This window comes from Pituophis catenifer, unplaced genomic scaffold (assembly GCF_029215685.1).
Source record: "Pituophis catenifer annectens isolate HBS135680 unplaced genomic scaffold, rPitCat1.0.hap2 SCAF_3, whole genome shotgun sequence".
In the NCBI taxonomy this organism is placed as follows: domain Eukaryota; kingdom Metazoa; phylum Chordata; class Lepidosauria; order Squamata; family Colubridae; genus Pituophis; species Pituophis catenifer.
The window spans coordinates 4,440,311-4,460,621 of record NW_027256883.1 but is presented as its reverse complement, the minus strand read 5'-3'; the positions used below and the strand labels follow the sequence as shown (position 1 = coordinate 4,460,621).

Below are 20,311 nucleotides of genomic sequence, written 5' to 3'. Positions count from 1 at the left end.
ATACTTATAACTGAAATAAAGAAAGAGAGAGAGAGAAGGAAGGAAAGGAAGGAAGGAAGGAAGGAAGGAAGGAAGGAAGGAAGGAAGGAAGGAAGGAAGGAAGAAAGAAAGAAAGAAAGAAAGAAAGAAAGAAAGAAAGAAAGAAAGAAAGAAAGAAAGAAAGAAAGAAAGAAAGAAAGAAAGAAAGAAAAGGCAATGGACTTCTCTCATTTCCAGGATCCTTCCCTGCCTCTCTTACCTTTTGTATCGTTCCATATCGTTGAATGGCATCGGAAAGTTGATTCTTCAGCCGGTCGAGCTGGAGTCGTTCTTGCTATGAGAGAGAAAGAGCGAATGAGAGAGAGATGAACAAATACAGTCAGCACCTCAACAATTCATACAAAGTCCCAAAGATGCTTTTTCAAGTGGCAACTGGACTTTCTTGTTTTTTCTTTTGAAGACATTTCGCTTCTCATCCAAGAAGCTTCTTCAGCTCTGACTGGATGGTGGCGAATGGAAGGATTGATACCCCTTGCAGACAGCTGGTCATTTGCATCCTTTTTGAGAGAGTCGTTGAGGCCACCAGGACACAGATGGCCACACAACACAGTTAAACATCCAAGTGGCCTCAACGACTCTCTCAAAAGAATGCAAAGGACCAGCTGTCTGCAAAGAATGTTTAAATCCTTCCATTCCCCACCATCAAGTCAGGTGAGCCGTGTTAACCTTAGGCCAATAAGTTTAAATCTAAAACGAGCAGGAGAAAGCAGATAAGGATAAGGACAGTTTGTCTAACACAGAACTGATGATATAATACAAAATCATTTTGCTATGAAAATCTTTTGGGATAATGCAACAATCAAGCATCTCAATGTGCTTTGGTGGTTTTGTTTTTGCAGACAGGTTTGTTTTGAAATTGATTTCCATTTGACAGATGTTTATGATGCATCTTGAGGGCCCTCCTGGGCCAAAATCTTCCCTTATCCGCGCTCTCATCAAACAAACGCTCATTATTGGTGAATAAGATTTGATTAAGATTTCAGACCCGGTATTGTGTATTCTGTTTGCAATATCATGGAAAGATTAGAGAGGCACATTCTGTTCCCTTCTTCACCCAAGAAACCCTCAAAGGCATCTCAGCGTATATCAACCACACGTATATCATCACACAGGTTGTCAATGAAATTGCCTGAATGGTGATCCCAGACCCAATACCCAGAATTATTGGACAAGCTGTTGCCAGATGATCAAAGGCATGACAAATCCCTTCTCAAAAAACAATGGAGAGTTTCATTTACACTGAAGCTGGAGGTGAATGTGGAAACCAGAAGGGCTCTCAAGGGGTTAGCACACTTTCGGTAGAACGTTTGTGAACAAGACAAATCAAGAGCTTTGACGGAGGATTATTGGAAAGATGGACCTTAAAAAGCAAGACAGGAAGAAAATCGGGCCTAGCTACCTTCGAGACCGCCTGCTGCTACCGATGACCTCCCATTGTCCCGTGCGCTCCCACAGAGAGGGCCTCCTCAGGGTGCCATCAGCCAATCAATGTAGGCTGGTGACCCCCAGGGGGAGGGCCTTCTCTGTGGGGGCACCTACCCTCTGGAATCAGTTGCCCCCAGAGATAAGGAGAATCCAAGACCTCAGTGCCTTCCGCCGTGCCCTTAAAACCCACTTTTTCCAGCAAGCCGGGCTGGCTTAAGAAGAAATTTTAAATGTTTTAATTGGTTTGTATTTTTAATTTTGGGCCAAATTTATATATATTTTAATTGTTTTTTAATATTTGTATTTTATGTTTTTTAATTCTGGCTGTACACCGCCCTGGGTCCTCAGGGAGAAGGGCGGTATATAAATTTTAAATAAATAAATAAATAAATAAATAAATAAATAAATAAATAAATAAATAAATAAATAAAAAATGGGACTCGTTGGAGCTGTGGTGCTGGAGAAGGCTCCCACATATTGTCCTGCCCCAGGTCTGGATCCCAAGGAGTGTGACACACACACCAAGCTCCAAAAACTCCGTTTATTATAAACAGACCCCTTTCAAAATTCAGGCTTTCAGTGCAAATGTCCTTATCAGCCTGCTATAAAGTACCAAGAATAAACAAAGTCCGACAAAGGTTGGCAACCAGCCCAGAAACCAAGATGTGATAAGAAACTCACTCTCCAAAATACTCTGCGTAATAATTAAACGTTGTTTCCAGCAAAAAAAGCACTAGCTGTGTGCGACTTAAATAGGCTAAGGGAGTGGCCAATTATCCTCAAGTCCTACTCTTGAGTAGACCTCCTCCTCCTGAGTAGCCACTCCTGCCTTTTGGCAGCCCTGCGTGCTCGAGCATTGAGGAGAGGCTCCTCCACTTCCCTCTCTCCACTTGAAGGAGCCTCTGGAGGTTCTGAAGGCCCAGGCTGAGTCTCTGCCTCTGGCACCACATCCTCTTCAGCCTCCTCGCTGTCTGACGTGAGCGCCGGCTAAACAGGCTGCTGGCATGACACCACACCAGCCTCCTCGTCGTCGGGATCAGCCACAAGCTGTGCAGGCCACTGGTGGGCCACAACACACATTCCTTGGACAGCAAAGGTGACTAACCAGCAAGTACTGGAACATGTCACACCAGGCATGTCGCTGGAAGGCAAAAAAAATCACAAAACTGTATCTCACTTATTCTGGTCATGTCATGCAGGAGAATTCACTAGAGTGGTGCGGTGGCCTAGAGGTGGAGCTCACGCCTCACAATCAGGAGGCTGTGAGCTCGATCCTAGGTAGAGGCAGATATTTCTCTCTCTCTGGGCACACTGAAAATGTATCTGCTGAACAAAACTCCGCATTAGCAACAGGAAGGGCATCCGGCCATTAAAACACTCAGTTGCCCAGTCTCCACTCCGCAAGGGATTATGGGATCGTTGAAAGAAAATGATGATTGCGATGCAGAAGAATTCACTGGAGAAAGCAATTTTGTTGGGAAGAGTTAGCGGTGAAAGGAAAGCAGATCATCACAGAACACGATGAATGGACACCATCAAAGGTGACACCAGCCAGAGCGTAGAACAACTCACAGAAATAGTGAAAGTTTGAAGGACGTGGAGAGACCTGGCCCATAGAATCACGAAGAGTTGGAATGATTGAATGGATAACTGTTGTGGTTAGCCAGCAGTCTGCAGCGGAGTCGGACAGTGAGGAGGCTGGGGAGGACCATGGGCCAGTCTTGGAGTCAGGGAAAGGCCCGGACAAGGGCTCTGCGTCAGAGGCAGAGATGGGGCCAAGGCCATCTGGGAGTGATGCACGGACTCCGGAACCCCCAGAGTCGGACAGCAGAGAGGCAGAGGAACAGGAGGAGCCTATTCCTAGTGCATGCATGTACAGAGCTGCCAGAAGGCAAGAGCAGCTAAAGCAAAAGGGACGACTCGGGAGTAAGGCCAGGAGATGATTGGCACCTCCCATAAGGCTTAAAAGAGAAACAAAGGCACTTGGGGCCTTTTGCGGGTAAGCAACGTTGCTAACTCTGTTTCCAGTCGGCATCTCTTGTTTGTTTCTGAACTTTGTGGGGCTTTGCCAAGTAAGGCCTTTGGCAGGGTGTCAAAGAAGATAAAGGTTGGTGATTATCCCGAAGGACTTCTTCCTAAGGACTTGTTTTGCAACTAATTGGGACTCAGCTGGGAATGAACGTAATTCTCAGCTGTTACAATAAAATAGGCTTGTTTGGGACTAATTGTGTCTTGTAATGACTCAGTAAGCCTAGGTCAACAATAACATCATCCTCATCAAATTTTAAAGATTATCGTTTCACATTCATATCTACCAGACCCACCAAAGTAGGGAGTAGGGAGGGACTGGGGGTGGGAGGCACCGTGCTGCAGTGGTTCTCCTCCTATCTCTCTGACCGGTTGCAGTCCATGTTGGCAGGGGGGCAGAGGTCGACCTCGAGGCGCCTTGCTTGCGGGGTGCCGCAAGGGTCGGTCCTCTCGCCGCTCCTGTTCAACATTTATGTGAAGCCGCTGGGTGAGATCATGCGTGGTTTTGGGGTGCGATGCCATCTGTACGCTGATGACACTCAGCTGTACATTTCCACCCCAGACCACCCCAATGATGCCCTCGAAGTGATGTCCCAGTGTCTGGAGGCCGTGCGGGTCTGGATGGGGAGGAACAGGCTTCGGCTCAACCCTTCCAAGACCGAGTGGCTGTGGATGCCGGCGTCCCGGTATAGCCAGCTGGTGCCATCGCTGGCTATTGGGGGCGAGTCACTGACCCCCACAGAGGGGGTTCGCAACTTGGGCGTCCTCCTGGACACACGGCTGTCTTTAGAAGAGCATATGACGGCCGTGGCCAGGGGGGCTTTTTATCAGGTCTGGTCTGGTTGTTGCCAACAGGAGGAGGTGGAGAGGATCTTTGTACCGGGGTTTTTAATCTTTGTAAGCTGCCCGGAGTCACCGCAAGCGAGTTAGGCAACCATATAAATTTCCTTAATACGTAAAATAAATAAATGTATAAATGATGGGGGCAGAAATAAGGATCCGATTCCAAGAAGATGGGGCAGTTGGCAAATCAGGCCAACAAATTATTAATTCAATCTATAATAGAGTTCAGTAATGATTCTTTTGGCATTATTCCTTGGGAATAGGTCATCTTAGTACTGAATTTAAGCACAGGGACACGTTTCAAATTTCTACATTAGCCCTATTAAACCGCAGTGGTCATCAATCTCAGCTTTTCAGTTTTTCTTCAACCCCCATAACTTCTGGCCGTTAACCATCATGGCTAGCGAAGACATTTAGGATACCGTCTAATAACATCCAGGTTGGCCAAGCTGATAGAAATAGAAGTGCATAAAACATTTTATCTTGAAATATTCTTCATGCTAAACCTCGTGGCTCATGCTAAATGCTGTCAAACACCTTAGTTTGCAGGCAAATCTGTTGACTTGAGCCTAAAATGGACCGTCTCAAGCACTTTCAGCAACCGTCAAAACAAAGCTTATTTGAATCATTTCCACGATGCGGAAAACGGTCTATTTTCAGACCTCCAAACCATCGTTTTTGCCCTTGAAGTGGAACCGTTCCAAGTGTTTTGTAGATACAAGGTTTTGAAGGCATTGTTTTACACGTTCTTGTTGGGATCTCTGGATTTAAGAGCCCCAGGTTCACAAACATGTCTCTTAGCCAGTTGGTTTATTGAAGAAGTTCTCATCAATTTGATAGGACCAGGGGTGACACGACAGCAGTATTCCAGTATTTGAGGGGCTGCCACAAAGAAGACGGGGTTGACCTATTCTCCAAAGCAGCGGTCACCAACTGGTGGTCCGTGGACCACTGGTGGTCCACGAGAAAATTTTGGTAGTCCGCAGAAAAATTATTTGCATTTTTTATATTGCACTAAATCAGGGGTCCTCAAACTACGGCCCCTGGGACAGATACATGCAATGAATGTTTGTGTTGCTGCAGAGAGTCTCCCACTTCGGGGTCTTTTTGTGTGGGTCAGAGGGAAGCAGAAATTCCGACTCGGGGTCTGCTTCGGCCTCCTGGTGTGGGTCTTTGGGCGAAGGCTGGAGGGAAGAGCTGCTGGTGGCAAAGAGCCGGAGGGCCTCGTTCCAGTGGGACTGCCTCATGGCCCGGACCTGGCTGACCATCTCAGCTCACTGAGCCTCCAGGTGCCAGTACCTGGCCTTGCAGTCCCATAGGTCTTCCTTCTGCTTGGAAAGCCTATGCTCCTAGTCCTCAGTGAGGTGCTTCTGCTTAGCCCCCTTCTCGGCCAGATCCAATTTGAACTGAGCCAGCTGTTTGGGCGAAGGCTGGAGGGGAGTGCCGCTGGTGGCGAAGAGCCGGAGGGCCTTGTTCCAGTGGGACTACATCATGGCCTGGAACTGGTTGACCATCTGGCACTTGTACCTGGCCTTGCACTCCCGCAGGTCTTCCGTCTGCTTCCGGTTTCAGCCGGCTACTCTTCCGGGTTTCTGGTGCGCACACGACGATCGGCTGGCTGGCGCCCATGCTCACGCAGGAAAATGGAAGCCCAGCAAAAAGGCCAGATGATTGTCGCGCGCGTATGCACACTGAAGAGGAACAGGCGATGCCGCGTGTGCCAGGCAACATGGCTACACGTGCCACTTCGGGGACGCGTGCCATAGGTTCGCCATCATGGGTATAGGGTCTCCTGCTTAAACAGGGGGCTCGCCTAGAAGACCTCCAATGTCCCCTTCCAGCTCTATTCAGATTGATGGATGGATGGATGGATTTGATAGACTTTTAAATGCCACAGCATTATCTTCCTTCATTTATGAGATAGGTTAATAAAGATATCCTTTTGAATTCGCAAGTTGAGAACCACAGGGTTAAACAGAATTCGCATTCACTCCATTGTGGCTGTAAGCAATCTTATTCTCGGTCCCAACCTTTCACCCATATGCCCTACGGGTCATTCCTATAGAGTTCAGGAGAACAAAAGTCACCAACGAAGTAAGCAATATTGTTACTACAAACTAACCGACATTAACATGACAAAGGCTATTGCCAAAAATAAAATAAAAAAAGCCAATGCAATCTCAGGCTGCATTAATAGAGGGATCGAATCAAGATCACATGATGTTCTAGTACAGCTTTACAAATCGTGTATCAACTCGCAAAGAATCCCTGGCCTGCTCTCGAGTTGCCATAGGCCAGGGGGGATGGGAAACCGGCGAAATGGCACAGCGGCCAAAGACAGATGCACATTCCACGCTTATCTCTCTCAAGGCTGTATCCCAGGGTTACCTACAGCAGCCGAGGGGAGTGACTTCTACAACCCACGAAATTGCTCTGTTGGCGAATGAGATTGATGACACACCCTGGGGGGGAGGGGGGAAAACAGGGTCATAATTGGAATGTAAATTACGTAGGGTCAGAGCTGGCTTCACTTGGGAACCTGCCGATATGAAGCTCCTAATAAATAACTGGATTTCTTTTGAAGCTTGGCTCAAGACTCATGATTTAATTAGGGCGTCCGTCAGAACCCTGGCATCATTAGTAAGACCGTACTTGGAATACTACATCCAGTTCTGCTCATCACAATATAAAAATGATGTTGAGACTCTGGAAAGAGTGCAGGGAAAAGCAACAAAAATAAATAGGGAGCTGGAGGCTAAAACATACAAAGAACAATTACAGGAATTGGGTATGTCTAGTCCAGTGGTAACGAACCTTTTACAAACCGAGTGTCAAACAGGTACGCATTTCACTTATGCATGGCTCCTCCCCTGTGCGCTGCGCACGCAAACGCACCATCTGTGTATGTGCACAGCTTTCACGTGGCTCCCCCATGTGCTGTGCATGCAATTGCACCATTTGTGCATGCGCATGGCTTTCGTGCACGCAATGCATGCGTGAAAACACCATCTGTGCATGCATGCACTGTGTGCAGGTGTCAAGTTTCCGAAAGATGCCCTAATTAATTCATGAGCCGTGATCCAAACTTCAAAGGAAATATAGTCATTTATTAGGAGCAACATTCCGGCAATACTCGGATGCAGTTAGGACTGATCCTACGTAGATTTACGTTCCCCTATGACCCTGTCTCTCCCCTCCTCTCTGGCCATGTCATAAATCACATTCTCCAATTAACCACTTTGGCTGGCTGTTGAAACCTAACACCCTCCTTCTGATTGCGGTCAGGAAGAATGTATGGAATTCACTTCAGTTCTCCCTCCCTCCTGCTCATGGCAACTTGAAAGCTTTGCGCGTGTACACACACGCGCAAAGGTGCACGCATGCACAGGACCCTTCCGAAGACCAGCTGAGTCTCTGGAATTGCGTTCATGTGCACTGAAGGCCCGAATACCAACTGGGACATGCGCACATGCACAGCTATAGATGAGTTGGGCAACAGCTCACGTGCCTGGAAAGATGGCTTTGTGTGCCACTTTGGGCACGCGTGCCATAGGTTCGCCATCAGAAGTTTAGTCTAATGAAAAGAAGGATTAGGGGAGACATGATAGCAATGTTCCAATATTTGAGGGGCTCCTACAAAGACGAGGGGGGTCAACCTATTTGCCAAAGCACCAAAAGGCAAGAAAGAAACAATAGATGGATACTAACCAAGGAGAGAAGCAACCTAGAATTAAGAAGAAATTCTCTAGCGGTGAGAGCGATCAACCAATGGAACAACTTGCCTTCAGAAGTTATGGGTGCTCCATCACTGAAGGCTTTCAAAAAGAGACTGGACACCCATTTGTCTGAAATGGTGTAAGGTCTCCTACTTGAGCAGGGGGTTGGACTAGAAGACCTCCAAGGTCCCTTCTAACTCTATTATTCTATGTTTTATATTCTAATAACAGCCACGCCATCTCTCCAACTTTCTCCTCCCTTGACAATGGTCCTTCCCGATCTCTAGCTAACACTCCAGCAGTTTGAGAAGCGGAAGGCGAGACGTTTTAAATAAGATATTGCCGAAATAGTTCAATCACTGGAAGTAGGGTTTTTATCTCTATAAACCCATCTCGAGAAAATTTACATTGATGGGAGATTTGATAGGAGAATATTTTACTTATGTAAATCCATCTCCGGAAAGTATACATTGATAAAGAGGTTTGACACTAGAATATTTTACGATTTGGCGAGAGGAATCTCTCTGGTTTTCTGCCTATAAGTATCCGTCAAACATGAGCTATGCACCGTGGTGTAAATATTAGATTAGGAAGACTGTAAAAGGCCACGAAATGCTAAATATATTTCAGGCATCTGATAAGGACAGTTCAGTCTATCTGTATTCATATTATCATTCCGATCGCAAAATCTTTACAAGCTTTGATATCGTCATGCATTTATAATGTGGCTCTGAAGCTGGGCCACAGTTTAACTAACTTTAGCCTCCTTTGACCTGCTTTGACTTTTTAAACAATAATAAATTTGTGTTTTAATTGAAACAGAAAAGCAAAACAAAGCAGAAAATGACAATTAGTGGCTCCAAGAAAGATTTCAAGATCAAGGCTATGAATTTAAGTCCCCAAAGTGTGGTGGTATAATTTCAAACATTCTTTATTATGCCCCAAAACTATTTCATTCATTGTTCAATCAGGGGCCTGGTAGCGCAGCAGACTAAAGCACCATTATTAACACCAGCTGTCTGCAATTACTGCAGGTTCGAATCTCGCCAAGGCTCAAGGTAGACTCAGCCTTCCATCCTTTCTAAGGTAGGTAAATTGAGGACCCAGTTTGTGGGGGGCAATAAGCTGACTTTGTATAAATATACAAAAGTATGAAGGCTATTGCTTAACGCATTGTAAGCTGCCCTGAGTCTCCGGAGAAGGGCGGCATATAAATCAAATTTAAAAAGAAAAAAATCTAAGACAAGCAAAAGATTATTTTGAATGTCAGGAAAAAAATCTCAAAACGTTGTCCCGTACATAATACCTTCATTAGTTTTTAAGGTATAACATGTTTATTGATTATTTATGTTCTACTTTCATATCGTATCTTGCTGAAGGACTAGTGTATCTTGATTTAATCCTCAAAGGGGATTGCTGATAAAGAAATATTGTATTTGTACTCAAACTTGTAAAGGGCTAGTTGTAATGTCTTAAATCAAGTCTCAGAATGTTGCTATAAAGGGGGAGGGGAGGAGGAGGAGAGGAAGAGGAGGAAGGAGAGGAAGGAGAGGAAGAGGAGGACTAGGAGGAGGAAAGGAAGAAGGAGGAGGAGGAGAAGGAGGAGGAGGGGGAAGGAGACAAAGAGGAGCAGGAGGAGGAGGAAGAAAAAGAAGGAGAAAAGGGGGAGGAGGAGGAGAGGAGGAAGGGAGAAGGAGAAGGAGAGGAAGAGGAGGAAGGAGAGGAAGAGAAAGAGGACTAGGAGGAAGAAGAGGAGGAGGAGAGGAAGGGGAAGGAGATGGGTAGGAAAAAGAGGAGGAGGAGGAAGGAGGAGAATATGAAGAAGAGGAGGAGGAGGATGGAAGGGGAGGAAGAAGAGGAAGAAGGAGAAGGAGAAGGAGAGAAAGAGAAGGAGGAGAATGTGGATGAAAATGAACAGGAGGAAAAGGACAGGAAGAGGAGGAGGAGGAGGAGGAGGAGGGGGAAGAAGGAGACAAAGAGGAGCAGGAGAAGGAGGAAGAAAAAGAAGAAAAAAAGGGGGAGAAGAAGGAGAGGAGGAAGGGAGGAGAAGGAGAAGCAGAGGAAGAGGAGGAAGGCAAGGAACAGAAAGAGGACTAGGATGAAGAAGGAGAGGAAGACAAAGAGGAGGAGAGGAAGGGGAAGGAGAAGGATGGGAAGAAGAGGAGGAGGAGGAAGGCAAGGAACAGAAAGAGGACTAGGATGAAGAAGGAGAGGAAGACAAAGAGGAGGAGAGGAAGGGGAAGGAGAAGGATGGGAAGAAGAGGAGGAGGAGGAGGAAGGAGGGGATATGAAGAAGAGGAGGGAGATGGAAGGAGAGGAAGAGGAGAAAGGAGAGAGGAGAAGGAGAGGAAGAGAATGTGTATGAAGATGAACAGGAGGAAGAGGACAGGAAGAGGAGGAGGAGCAGCAGGGGAGGAGGAGCAGGAAGAAAGAGAGGGAGAGGAAGAAGAGAAGGAGGAGGAGACAATTAAAAGTAAAGCACCAGAAAACCTCACGATGGAACTGTGTCTCATTCTTCCTTTTCCCCCCACAAACGGCTGTTGTTGTTATTATTTAGGATTTAGTAAGGGCAGCAGGAGTAGTGGCAGAAAATAAGTTGGTCCCTGTCCAAATTCTCCTCTTGTCGTTTTGGCTTTTGTCGAGGCTGACAAAAGTGCAACAGCATTACGGGGGGTCAGGAGGTGTTGCATCTTAGTTCCTTTATTGGTATTTCTATTTTCTCCGACTTCTGGCTCGCCTTTGTAGCAGAACACGGCGGTTGTCTTCATTTGCCTCCCAGCGGACCCAATTTGTCTCAGAACAAGACTCTGGACATAAGCAAAAAAAAAAGGCAATTTCTTGCATCTTGATATAGGATTTTGAGATAAATAAGAAGGCTTTTGTCTTATTTCTCCTCCTGCTTTCATTTGGCCCTTCGGTGAACTTACAGCTCGCCGTGTCTGCACGGGAAGAGTCGGAGAAAAGACGGAAACCTTCCGAACTATAATTTCTGTTAGCACATTTTTGAAGATCATTGCAAGCTTTTTTTTTCCTTTTTCTTTTTTTGCCCCAAGATCTTTTATTTAGATAAATCGCTTTTTTTAAGCTCTGTTCAGGGAAGCTTTACAAGAGTCCTGACAGGGTTTGGGAGAAAAATAGGCTATAAGGTAGATGAGAAAGTCAAGAAAATGTCTGAGCAGAAGACATTCCTTCCTGAAAAACAGGAAAAGTGTTTATCGCTCAGGATTGAATGAATAGAATAGAATAAGAGAGTTGGAAGGGACCTTGGAGGTCTTCTAGTCCAACCCCCTGCTTAGGCAGGAAACCCTACGCCACTTCAGACAAATGGTTATCCAACCTCTTCTTAAAAACTTCCAGTGTTGGCGCATTCACAACTTCTGGAGGCCAGTCGTTCCACTGGTTAATTGTTCTCACTGTCAGGAAATTTCTCCTTAGTTCTAGGTTGCTTCTCTCCTTGACTAGTTTCCACCCATTGCTTCTTGTCCTACCCTCAGGTCAGGGGTGAAATGCTCTGAAGTCTGCTACCAGTTGGCTTCTCTACTGGTTTGCTTTGCGCACGCGTGCATGGTGCGCTACCTCGCAGTGCTAAAAAAGGATTAAGAAGCCTTTCTTGAGTATGCACTTCCTGCTTTCTAGCGAATATAAATTGCACGGCACTGCTGATCGTCGGAAATACCGGTTTGCCTGAACCGGCAGCAATTTTTTTTTACTACCGGTTTGCCCAAACCGGTAGCATTTATTTTTTTTTTTGTAAAGTTTTTTTTTATTTTTTAAAACACACAAACAAACATACAGTGCATCTGTTCTGAACAGAATATTGGCCCGGTTTTAAATTTGTACAGATTTTTGTTCATCTTTAAAACAATTTTATATATTCAATTTTTCTCATATCTTTTATTTTCTGTAAATTTTTTAAAAAAACTATATTACCCTTCATCTTAACGTCTCATGCTAGTATAATTCCTTTTTTTCTTTTTCCTCCTTAAAATTTGAACCCCTAAATTTAAATTCACAGAGCATAATACAATCCCCAATTATTTCCTTAAATTCTCTTATTCTACTCAATTCTTTTATCAACTATTCCAAATAATACATTTCAACAGTTAAACATATTCAATAAAGGGGAAAAAAATCAATTTAATATCAATCTTACTCCAATGCTTCTAATTTTAATTTCAAATAACATAATACAATTCCCAGCTGTTTTCTTAAATTCTCTTATTCCAATCTCAAATAGTTTTTTTCTTTATCAACTATTCCAAATAATACACTTCAACCTTTTTATCGGTAGCATTTATTACTACCGGTTCAGGCGAACCGGTCTGAACTGGTAGCATTTCACTCCTGCCTCAGGTGCTTTGGAGGATAGCTTGACTCCCTCTTCTTTGTGGCAAACCCTGAGATATTGGAACACTGTAATTGATCTCCCCTTTTCACTAGACTAACCATTCTCAATTCCAGCAACCGTTCATCGTATATTTTTGTCTCCAGTCCCCTAATCATCTTTGTTGCTCTTCTCTGCACTCTTTCTAGAGTCTCAGCATCTTTTTTAGATCGTGGTGACCAAAAAGGAGGGATTTTTGGTGCTCTCTGAGCTTGGTTGTGAAAAGCCGTGATGTGTCTTCACAAATGTGTCCCTTTGCAAGCATAAATTGTGGCCGTAACTCGAGGACGACCTGACTTGTGTCCCCTGTTCTTCCGTTTCAGGGTGGTAGAAAAGCTGAGAGGAAAGCAAAGGCTTGTGTTGTTTTGTGGGGCATGTTTTTGGTAATAGAAAAGAGAGAGCCAATTCGCAAGAAACGTGTTTTCGTTTGCGTGCTCCATGCCGAAAGTTCACAGAAGCCCTTCGGACAGATGGAGTTTATGTTTCAATTATCTTTTTTTTTTCTTCTTCTCATCAACATAGGTAGCTCTAGCCGTTAGAAATAAAACGTCGGATTGCACTGGGTCACGAGCAAGGATGAACATGAGCCGAATGTGGAGAAGCAAGGACATCAGGCCAGCAACCAAATGTAGGTTAGTCCACTCTGCTTTGTATGTTCCCCATAGCAATAGCACTTAGAACTTATATACCGCTTCACGGTGCTTTACAGCCCTCTCTAAGCGGTTTACAGAGTCAGCCTATTGCCCCCAACAATCTGAGTCCTCATTTTACCCACCTCGGAAGGATGGAAGGCTGAGTCAACCTTGAGCCGGTCAGGATCGAACTGCTGGCAGTGAGCAGAGTCAGCCTGCAATACTGCATTCTAACCACTGCGCCACCACGGTGCTGGCTCCTTCCTTCCTTCCTTCCTTCCTTCCTTCCTTCCTTCCTTCCCTCCCTCCCTCCCTCCCTCCCTCCCTCCCTCCCTCCTTCCTTCCCTCCCTCCCTCCTTCCTTCCTCTCTCCCTCCCTTTTCCCCATCCTTCCCTCCTTCCTTCTTTCCTCTCTCCCTCACTCTTCCCCTTCTTTTTCCTCGCTTCCTTCCTTTCCCTCCCTCTTCCCCTTTCTCCCTCCCTCCTTCCTTCCTTCCTCCCTCCCTTCTTAGCACTAGCACTTAGACATATACTGCTTCACAGTGGTAGAATAGAATAGAATAGAATAGAATAGAATAGAATAGAATAGAATAGAATAGAATAGAATAACGGAACGGAACGGAACAGAACAGAATAAAATAATGGAATGGAACAGAACGGAATGGAACGGAATGGAATAGAACAGAACAGAATAGAATAGAATAGAATGGAGAGGGAATAGAATAGAATAGAATAGAATAGAATAGAATAGAATAGAATAGAATAGAATAGAATAGAATAGAATAGAATAGAATAGAATAGAATACTATACACTAGTTCTTCATTGGATAAGTGCAACTGGACACACAAGAAATTTATCCCCAGTGCATAAGCTCTCAGTGTACATACAAACAACAAAATGATACATCACAGATCATAAGACACAAACAACAAGTGATAAACCCTAAGATACCAATAGGAGAAGGCTAGAAAGATGAGAAGAGGAAGATAATAGCAATACAGCCGTACTACATGAGTAAATCTTTTTAGGCATAAAACAGTGCCATGGGAGTTAGGTGTTTAGCAGAGTGAGGGCATGGGGGGAAAGAAATCCAGAAGACCCCTAACAGTAGGTTGTCTACTCTTAGCTTAATACAGCTTGTAAACTCCCAACTCACTTGAGAGTTTCAAAAACTCACCCTGGAAGAGCTTCGGATGCCCTCGGACAGCTGTCGGATCGCACTTGTGCACGTAGTGATGGTTTTGTTGGTCTCTTGTTGAGTTGTGTGGCTGCAAAGAAAGAAAGGTCAACCTTGATGGAAGCCATAGAGTCAAGCTCAATTCCAGAGAAATGCTTTAGAGCACTTTTAGGAACGTTTTGACCTCCAGCCATAGCCCCATCCTGCCATTCTTCCAGTAAAAGCCCAAATGCTATTTTAACAACCATCCCTAAAAGCCTAAAGAGATCTTCACTCGTAAAAGAAAATCAGTCCTTTCAGAGGTCAGCGTTGGAAGAGTCCATTTCTATCTATTGGGCGACATTTTCAGATCCTTCTGCACCTACTTAATGTTAAACACACACTCAGGAAAAAGCGAAGAATGGATACTGATTTTTAAAAAGGTGATACGAGGTAGCAGCACTTAGCGGAGCTTGGCTGAGCTCAGAACACCGAAGTGGCGTAGGACAAGGACGGAAAACCGCCAGGTCAAGTGAGAGCAGGAAGCTGAAGAAACATCACTGATGGCAAAACATCTTATTTTGAGGCGAAGGAAGGAAGAGAGATATTATAAGCTAACAGCGAGGACAATGAACCAGTGGAACAGCTCGCCTTCAGAAATCACGGGTTGTCCATCACTGGAGGTTTTTAAGAAGAGACTGGACAGTCACTTGTCTGAAATGGTATAGGCTCTTCTGCTTGAGCAGTGGGCTGGACTAGAAGACCTCCAAGGTCCCTTCCAGATTCTATTCTATTCTATTCTATTCTATTCTATTCTATTCTATTCTATTCTATTCTATTCTATTCTATTCTACTCTACTCTACATTCTACCCTACTCTACTTTACATTCTATTCTACTCTACTCTATATTCTACTCTACTCTATTCTATTCTATTCTACTCTACATTCTATTCTTTTCTTTTCTTTTCTATTATTCTATTCTATTCTATTCTATATTCTACTCTACTCTACTCTACATTGTATTCTACTCCACTCTATATTCTATTCTATTCTGTTCTGTTCTGTTCTGTTCTGTTCTGTTCTGTTCTGTTCTATTCTATTCTATTCTATTCTATTCTATTCTATTATATTATATTCTACTCTACATTCTACTCTACTCTACTCTACATTCTATTCTATTCTATTCTATTCTATTCTATTCTATTCTATTCTATTCTATTCTATTCTACTCTACTCTACATTCTACCCTACTCTACTTTACATTCTATTCTACTCTACTCTATATTCTACTCTACTCTACTCTATTCTATTCTATTCTACTCTACATTCTATTCTTTTCTTTTCTTTTCTATTATTCTATTCTATTCTATTCTATATTCTACTCTACTCTACTCTACATTCTATTCTACTCCACTCTATATTCTATTCTGTTCTGTTCTGTTCTGTTCTGTTCTGTTCTGTTCTGTTCTGTTCTATTCTATTCTATTCTATTCTATTCTACTCTACATTCTACTCTACTCTACTCTACATTCTATTCTATTCTATTCTATTCTATTCTATTCTATTCTATTCTATTCTATTCTATTCTATTCTATTCTTCCTGTTGTTATATTCTATTCTATTCTATTCTATTCTACTCTACTCTACTCTACTCTACCCTACCCTACTCTACTTTACATTCTACTCTACTCTACTCTACTCTACTCTACTCTACTCTACATTCTATTCTATTCTATTCTATTCTATTCTATTCTATTCTATTCTATTCTATTCTATTCTATTCTATTCTATTCTATTCTATTCTATTCTATTCTATTCTACACCACTTCAGACAAATGGTTATCCAATCTCTTCTTAAGAACTTCCAGTGTTGGAGCATTAACAGCCTCTGGAGGCAAGTTGTTCCACTGACTAATTGTTCAGGCACTCTTCAAACTTTCCTGGACTTTTCACTTCTTCCTTTTGTCGATTTTCCAGGTCTCTTTTGAAAGCAAAGGAGAGATTGAAGACCTCTGTCCATCACTGATGGCTATCTTACCATCTACTGCAAGCATCAGGTCCATCTTTATCTTTTCTTTTCTTTTTTTAACCACTGATGTAGCCAACAAAAGATTATTTTTTTCTTTTGTGCCTTTCAATTTATCCCTGCAGAATTCATTTCCTTTCGTGCTTTGGCCTTTCTCGCTTTCTTTCCTCAATATTTTCTCTCGGCACCCATCACATCGTCCATTTTCCTCATACGGCCTTTTAAACTTGGAGCTCAGAAAACAAGTTTCTTATGGAGACAAAATGGTTTTCTAAATCGCCTCACAAACCAGGTTACAAATGGGTTTGAAAATTCACCCCGGAGAGCTGTTTTGATGGAAGACCTCTTTGTTTGTCCCTGTGTTTTACTCCCCGAAGAAGACACAATTTAACCAACCCTTCTGTTGTGGTGTTGCTTCTCCTGCCTCACAAACTTGTTTCCACTTCTGTCGACAGAGGTTGTGTTGCAGGTCTGGTTTTGCACAACCTGATAAAGCATATTGTTTATATACTTTATATATATATGTGTGTGTGTCTGTGTGTTTTTCCTCTAGCCAGGTTTTTCCTATGTAACCATGGTTTTTCTGCAGCCCTAGCTCAGTAGAATCACATCCACTCGATTTTGGGCTTTTTTCTTTTCTGGCAGCCAGCAAGTTCCTGCTGCCAAATGAGAGACTTATATAGATCTATTTCTAGCTCGTTAGCCTTCATCAGTAAGCCACACCCACATCTCATGTATCCTCCCTGTAAAGGTATAGTATCTATTTTCTTACTTCTTCGTAGGATTTATGTGTGTTTTTCCTCTAGCCAGGTTTTTCCTACGTAACCAAGGTTTTTCTGCAGCTCTAGCTCAGTAGAATCACATCCACTCAATTCTGGGCTTTTTTCTTTTCTGGCAGTCAGCAAGTTCCTGCTGCCAGGTGAGAGACTTATATAGATCTATTTCTAGCTCATTAGCCTTCATCAGTAAGCCACAACCACATCGAGCGCCTTTGGCTTGGTTTGAGCTCTGGGAACTGGCTGGGCTGAACCAATGTGTCTCGTTGCACAGTTTCATGAACTTGGGCTTTGAATAAACTTAGAGAGGGGTTTTGAGAACACAACAAGCACTGATGATGTTACCTAGTTTGGTAATGAAATGTCTGTAAGAAAATAACCAAGCTCAGAGATCACCTAGGATCCCACAGTCCTCCTCCTCCTCCTCCTCCTCCTCCTTTCCACAAACCCCATTCCCTTCTAGCACTGATGATATTACCCAGTTGGGTAATGAAACGTCTGTAAGAAAATAACCAAGCTCAGAGAGCACCAAGGACTCCACAATCCTCCTCCTCCTCCTCCTCCTCCTCCTCCTCCTCCTCCTCCTCCTCCTCCTCCTCCTCCTCCTCCTCCTCCTCCAGATAAGATATTACTATATTATAACATAGTAACCCATATTATTAGGAACTAGATATCCACGTAAAATCTCAAATTAAAGAAACAGAATAACAGAGTGATCATGATTCAGGCACTTAGCAATTCGTATGTACTGTATTTGGCACTTACCAATAGCGCTTAGACTTATATACCACTTCACGCTGCTTTCCAGCCCTCTTTAAGCAGTTTACAGAGTCAGCGTATTGCCCCCCAACAATCTGCCTCCTCATTTTACCCACCTCGGAAGGATGGAAGGATGAGTCAACCTCGAGCCAGTCAGGATCGAACTGCAAAACTGCTGGCAGCCGGCAGTCAGCAGAAATAGCCTGCAGTACCGCATTCTAACCACTGCACCACCATGGCGTAGTGCAGCATCCGAGGTTCAGATGATCCCCATTTGAACCGTGGTGGCGCAGTGGTTAGAATGCAGTACTGCAGGCTACTTCTGCTGGTTGTAGTTCGGCAGTTCGATCCTAACCGGCTCGAGGTTGACTCATCCTTCCGTTCAGGGGTGAAATGCTCCCAGTTCGGACTGGATCACTCGATCCAGTAGCGATGGAGGCGGGTGGTTCGGAGAACCGGTAGCAAAAATCCCTGCCCCACCCCCCCATTGCCCAGCTGAGCCACGCAATCATCAGAGGCTTTTTTTTAATTTCTAAAAGCATTTTTTCTACAACCTCTTTGGCCAAAAAAAAAATGCTTTTAAAAGTAAAAAAAAAAAAAAAAAAAAAAGCCTCTGATGATTGTGCAGCTCAGCTGGGATCATCAGAGGCTTTTTTTAAAAAAAGAAAGCCTCTACCAATTAGGCAAGTCAGCTGGGATGGTCAGAGGCTTTAAAAGCATTTTTTTTACAACCTCTTCAGCCAAAGAAAAAAAAAAAAGTTGGCCACGCCCACTCAGTCACATTACCCCACCCACCCCACCAAGCCACGCCCACAGAACCGGTAGTAACAAATTTTTACATTTCACCACTGCTTCCGTCCTTCCGGAAGTCGGTAAAATGAGGACCCAGATTGTTGGAGGGCAACCCGCTGACTCTGTAAACCGCTTAGAGAGGGCTGCAAAGCACTGTGAAGCGGTATATAAGTCTTAAGTGCTATTGCTATTTGTGGTTTACGACAAGTCCATTTTGCAACCAGACCATTCACTTAACAGCCACCATGATTCGCTTAACAACCAGGGCAAAACAGGACGTAAAAATTGCACGCGACTCGCTTTCCAACCGTCTTGCCTAGCAATGGAAATCCTGATCCCAATTCTCGCCGTATGTCAGGGACTTCCTGTAAGTTTTTTTTTTTACTTAAAAAAAAAACCCCTTCTTCTACATAAATTAACCTTCTGAACTGCTGATTATTCCCAAATATGCCCGATGAGGAACAAGCCCCGTTATCATTTCATTTTCATTTTATTTGATTAAGAAATTTATTTTTTAAAAAAGATATTGACATGTTAAGTCGTATGTGGGTCTTAAAGCAATTCCGTTTGGCTCTCGGTCATATTGTTTTGTTCACATTTCAATTTTTGGCTTCCTTCCCTAATTTTCCTTTCCCAAACTAATAAGCATATCAAAACGCAGCTTTCTGTTCTGCCCCAGCTACGGACCCCAAAGGACGCAGCACACACAAAGTCTGTACAAACCTTAGTTTACTAAATTAAATCAGTCTTTTTCAAACAAAGGCTGTTAATTAACTTTCTTAACAGCCTACAAGAATCCAAAGAATAAATAATCGTAATCTTACTATGGTTGGCAGAAAGCCCAGAAGCAATTTGCAGGAACTGATAAAAGAATTAAGATCAAGACGCGAAGGAGAGTGAACTAAAGTTGTTCCCTGCAAATTGCTTCACTCGACGTTCCTCCTTAAATAGGCTAGGGGAGTGGCCAATTAGCCCCAAGCCTTACTCTCGAGGAGACTGCCTCCTGAGGAGCCACTCCTGCCTTTTAACAGCTCTGCGCGCTCGTACATCAAGAAGAGGCTCCTCCTCTTCATCCTCTTCACTTAAAGGAGCTTCTGGAGGTTCTGAAGACCTCTGGCACCACATCTTCTCCAGCCTCCTCATTGTCTGACTCAAGCGCCAGCTGCACAGGCTGCTAGCACAGCACCACACCAGCCTCCTCGCTGTCGGAATCAGCTACTAACTGCACATGTCACTGATGGACCACAACACTTTCCTTGGAGACTGGTCATCTCTTGAGTTTTCTGAAGCCGTTTTTAGGCTGGGGGAAAAAAATGCCTTCAAAACTGCACATTGTAGAGAAAAGTACATAAGTGGGTTTTTAAAAAAAAGAAAGAAAAATGGAATTATTAGCTTTCGGGACCTACAATTTCCATATTTTTCTTCCCTTCCCCTTCAGAAATAATCTGCAGATAAGCATCGATAAAACATTATCATAAATCACAATGGACATCCAGGAGATTCTGTGCATAACTCCGGCTCAAGACTAAAACTAAGAAGAGGGAGTCAAGCTATTCTCCAAAGCACCTGAGGGTAGGACAAGAAGCAATGGGTGGAAACTAACAAAGGAGAGAATCAACTTAGAACTAAGGAGAAATTTCCTGACAGGGAGAACAATTAACCAGTGGAACAACTTGCCTCCAGAAGTTGTGAATGCTCCAACACTGGAAGTTTTTAAGAAGAGATTGGACAACT

The 20,311-nt window shown here is 43.7% G+C and overlaps 1 protein-coding gene across 6 annotated transcripts in view; it reads right to left on the bottom strand.

Annotated features, from left to right (window-relative positions):
- TSNARE1 (t-SNARE domain containing 1) overlaps positions 1-20,311 on the bottom strand; it is a 296,160-nt gene that overhangs the window by 141,006 nt on the left and 134,843 nt on the right. For all 6 annotated transcript variants that reach the window (XM_070941966.1, XM_070941969.1, XM_070941970.1 and 3 more), the window contains 2 exons: positions 14,245-14,335; positions 239-313 (listed from right to left, as the gene is read on the bottom strand). In XM_070941966.1, the coding sequence (XP_070798067.1) occupies positions 239-313; positions 14,245-14,335 (166 nt within the window). The remainder of the gene's footprint in view (positions 1-238; positions 314-14,244; positions 14,336-20,311) is intronic.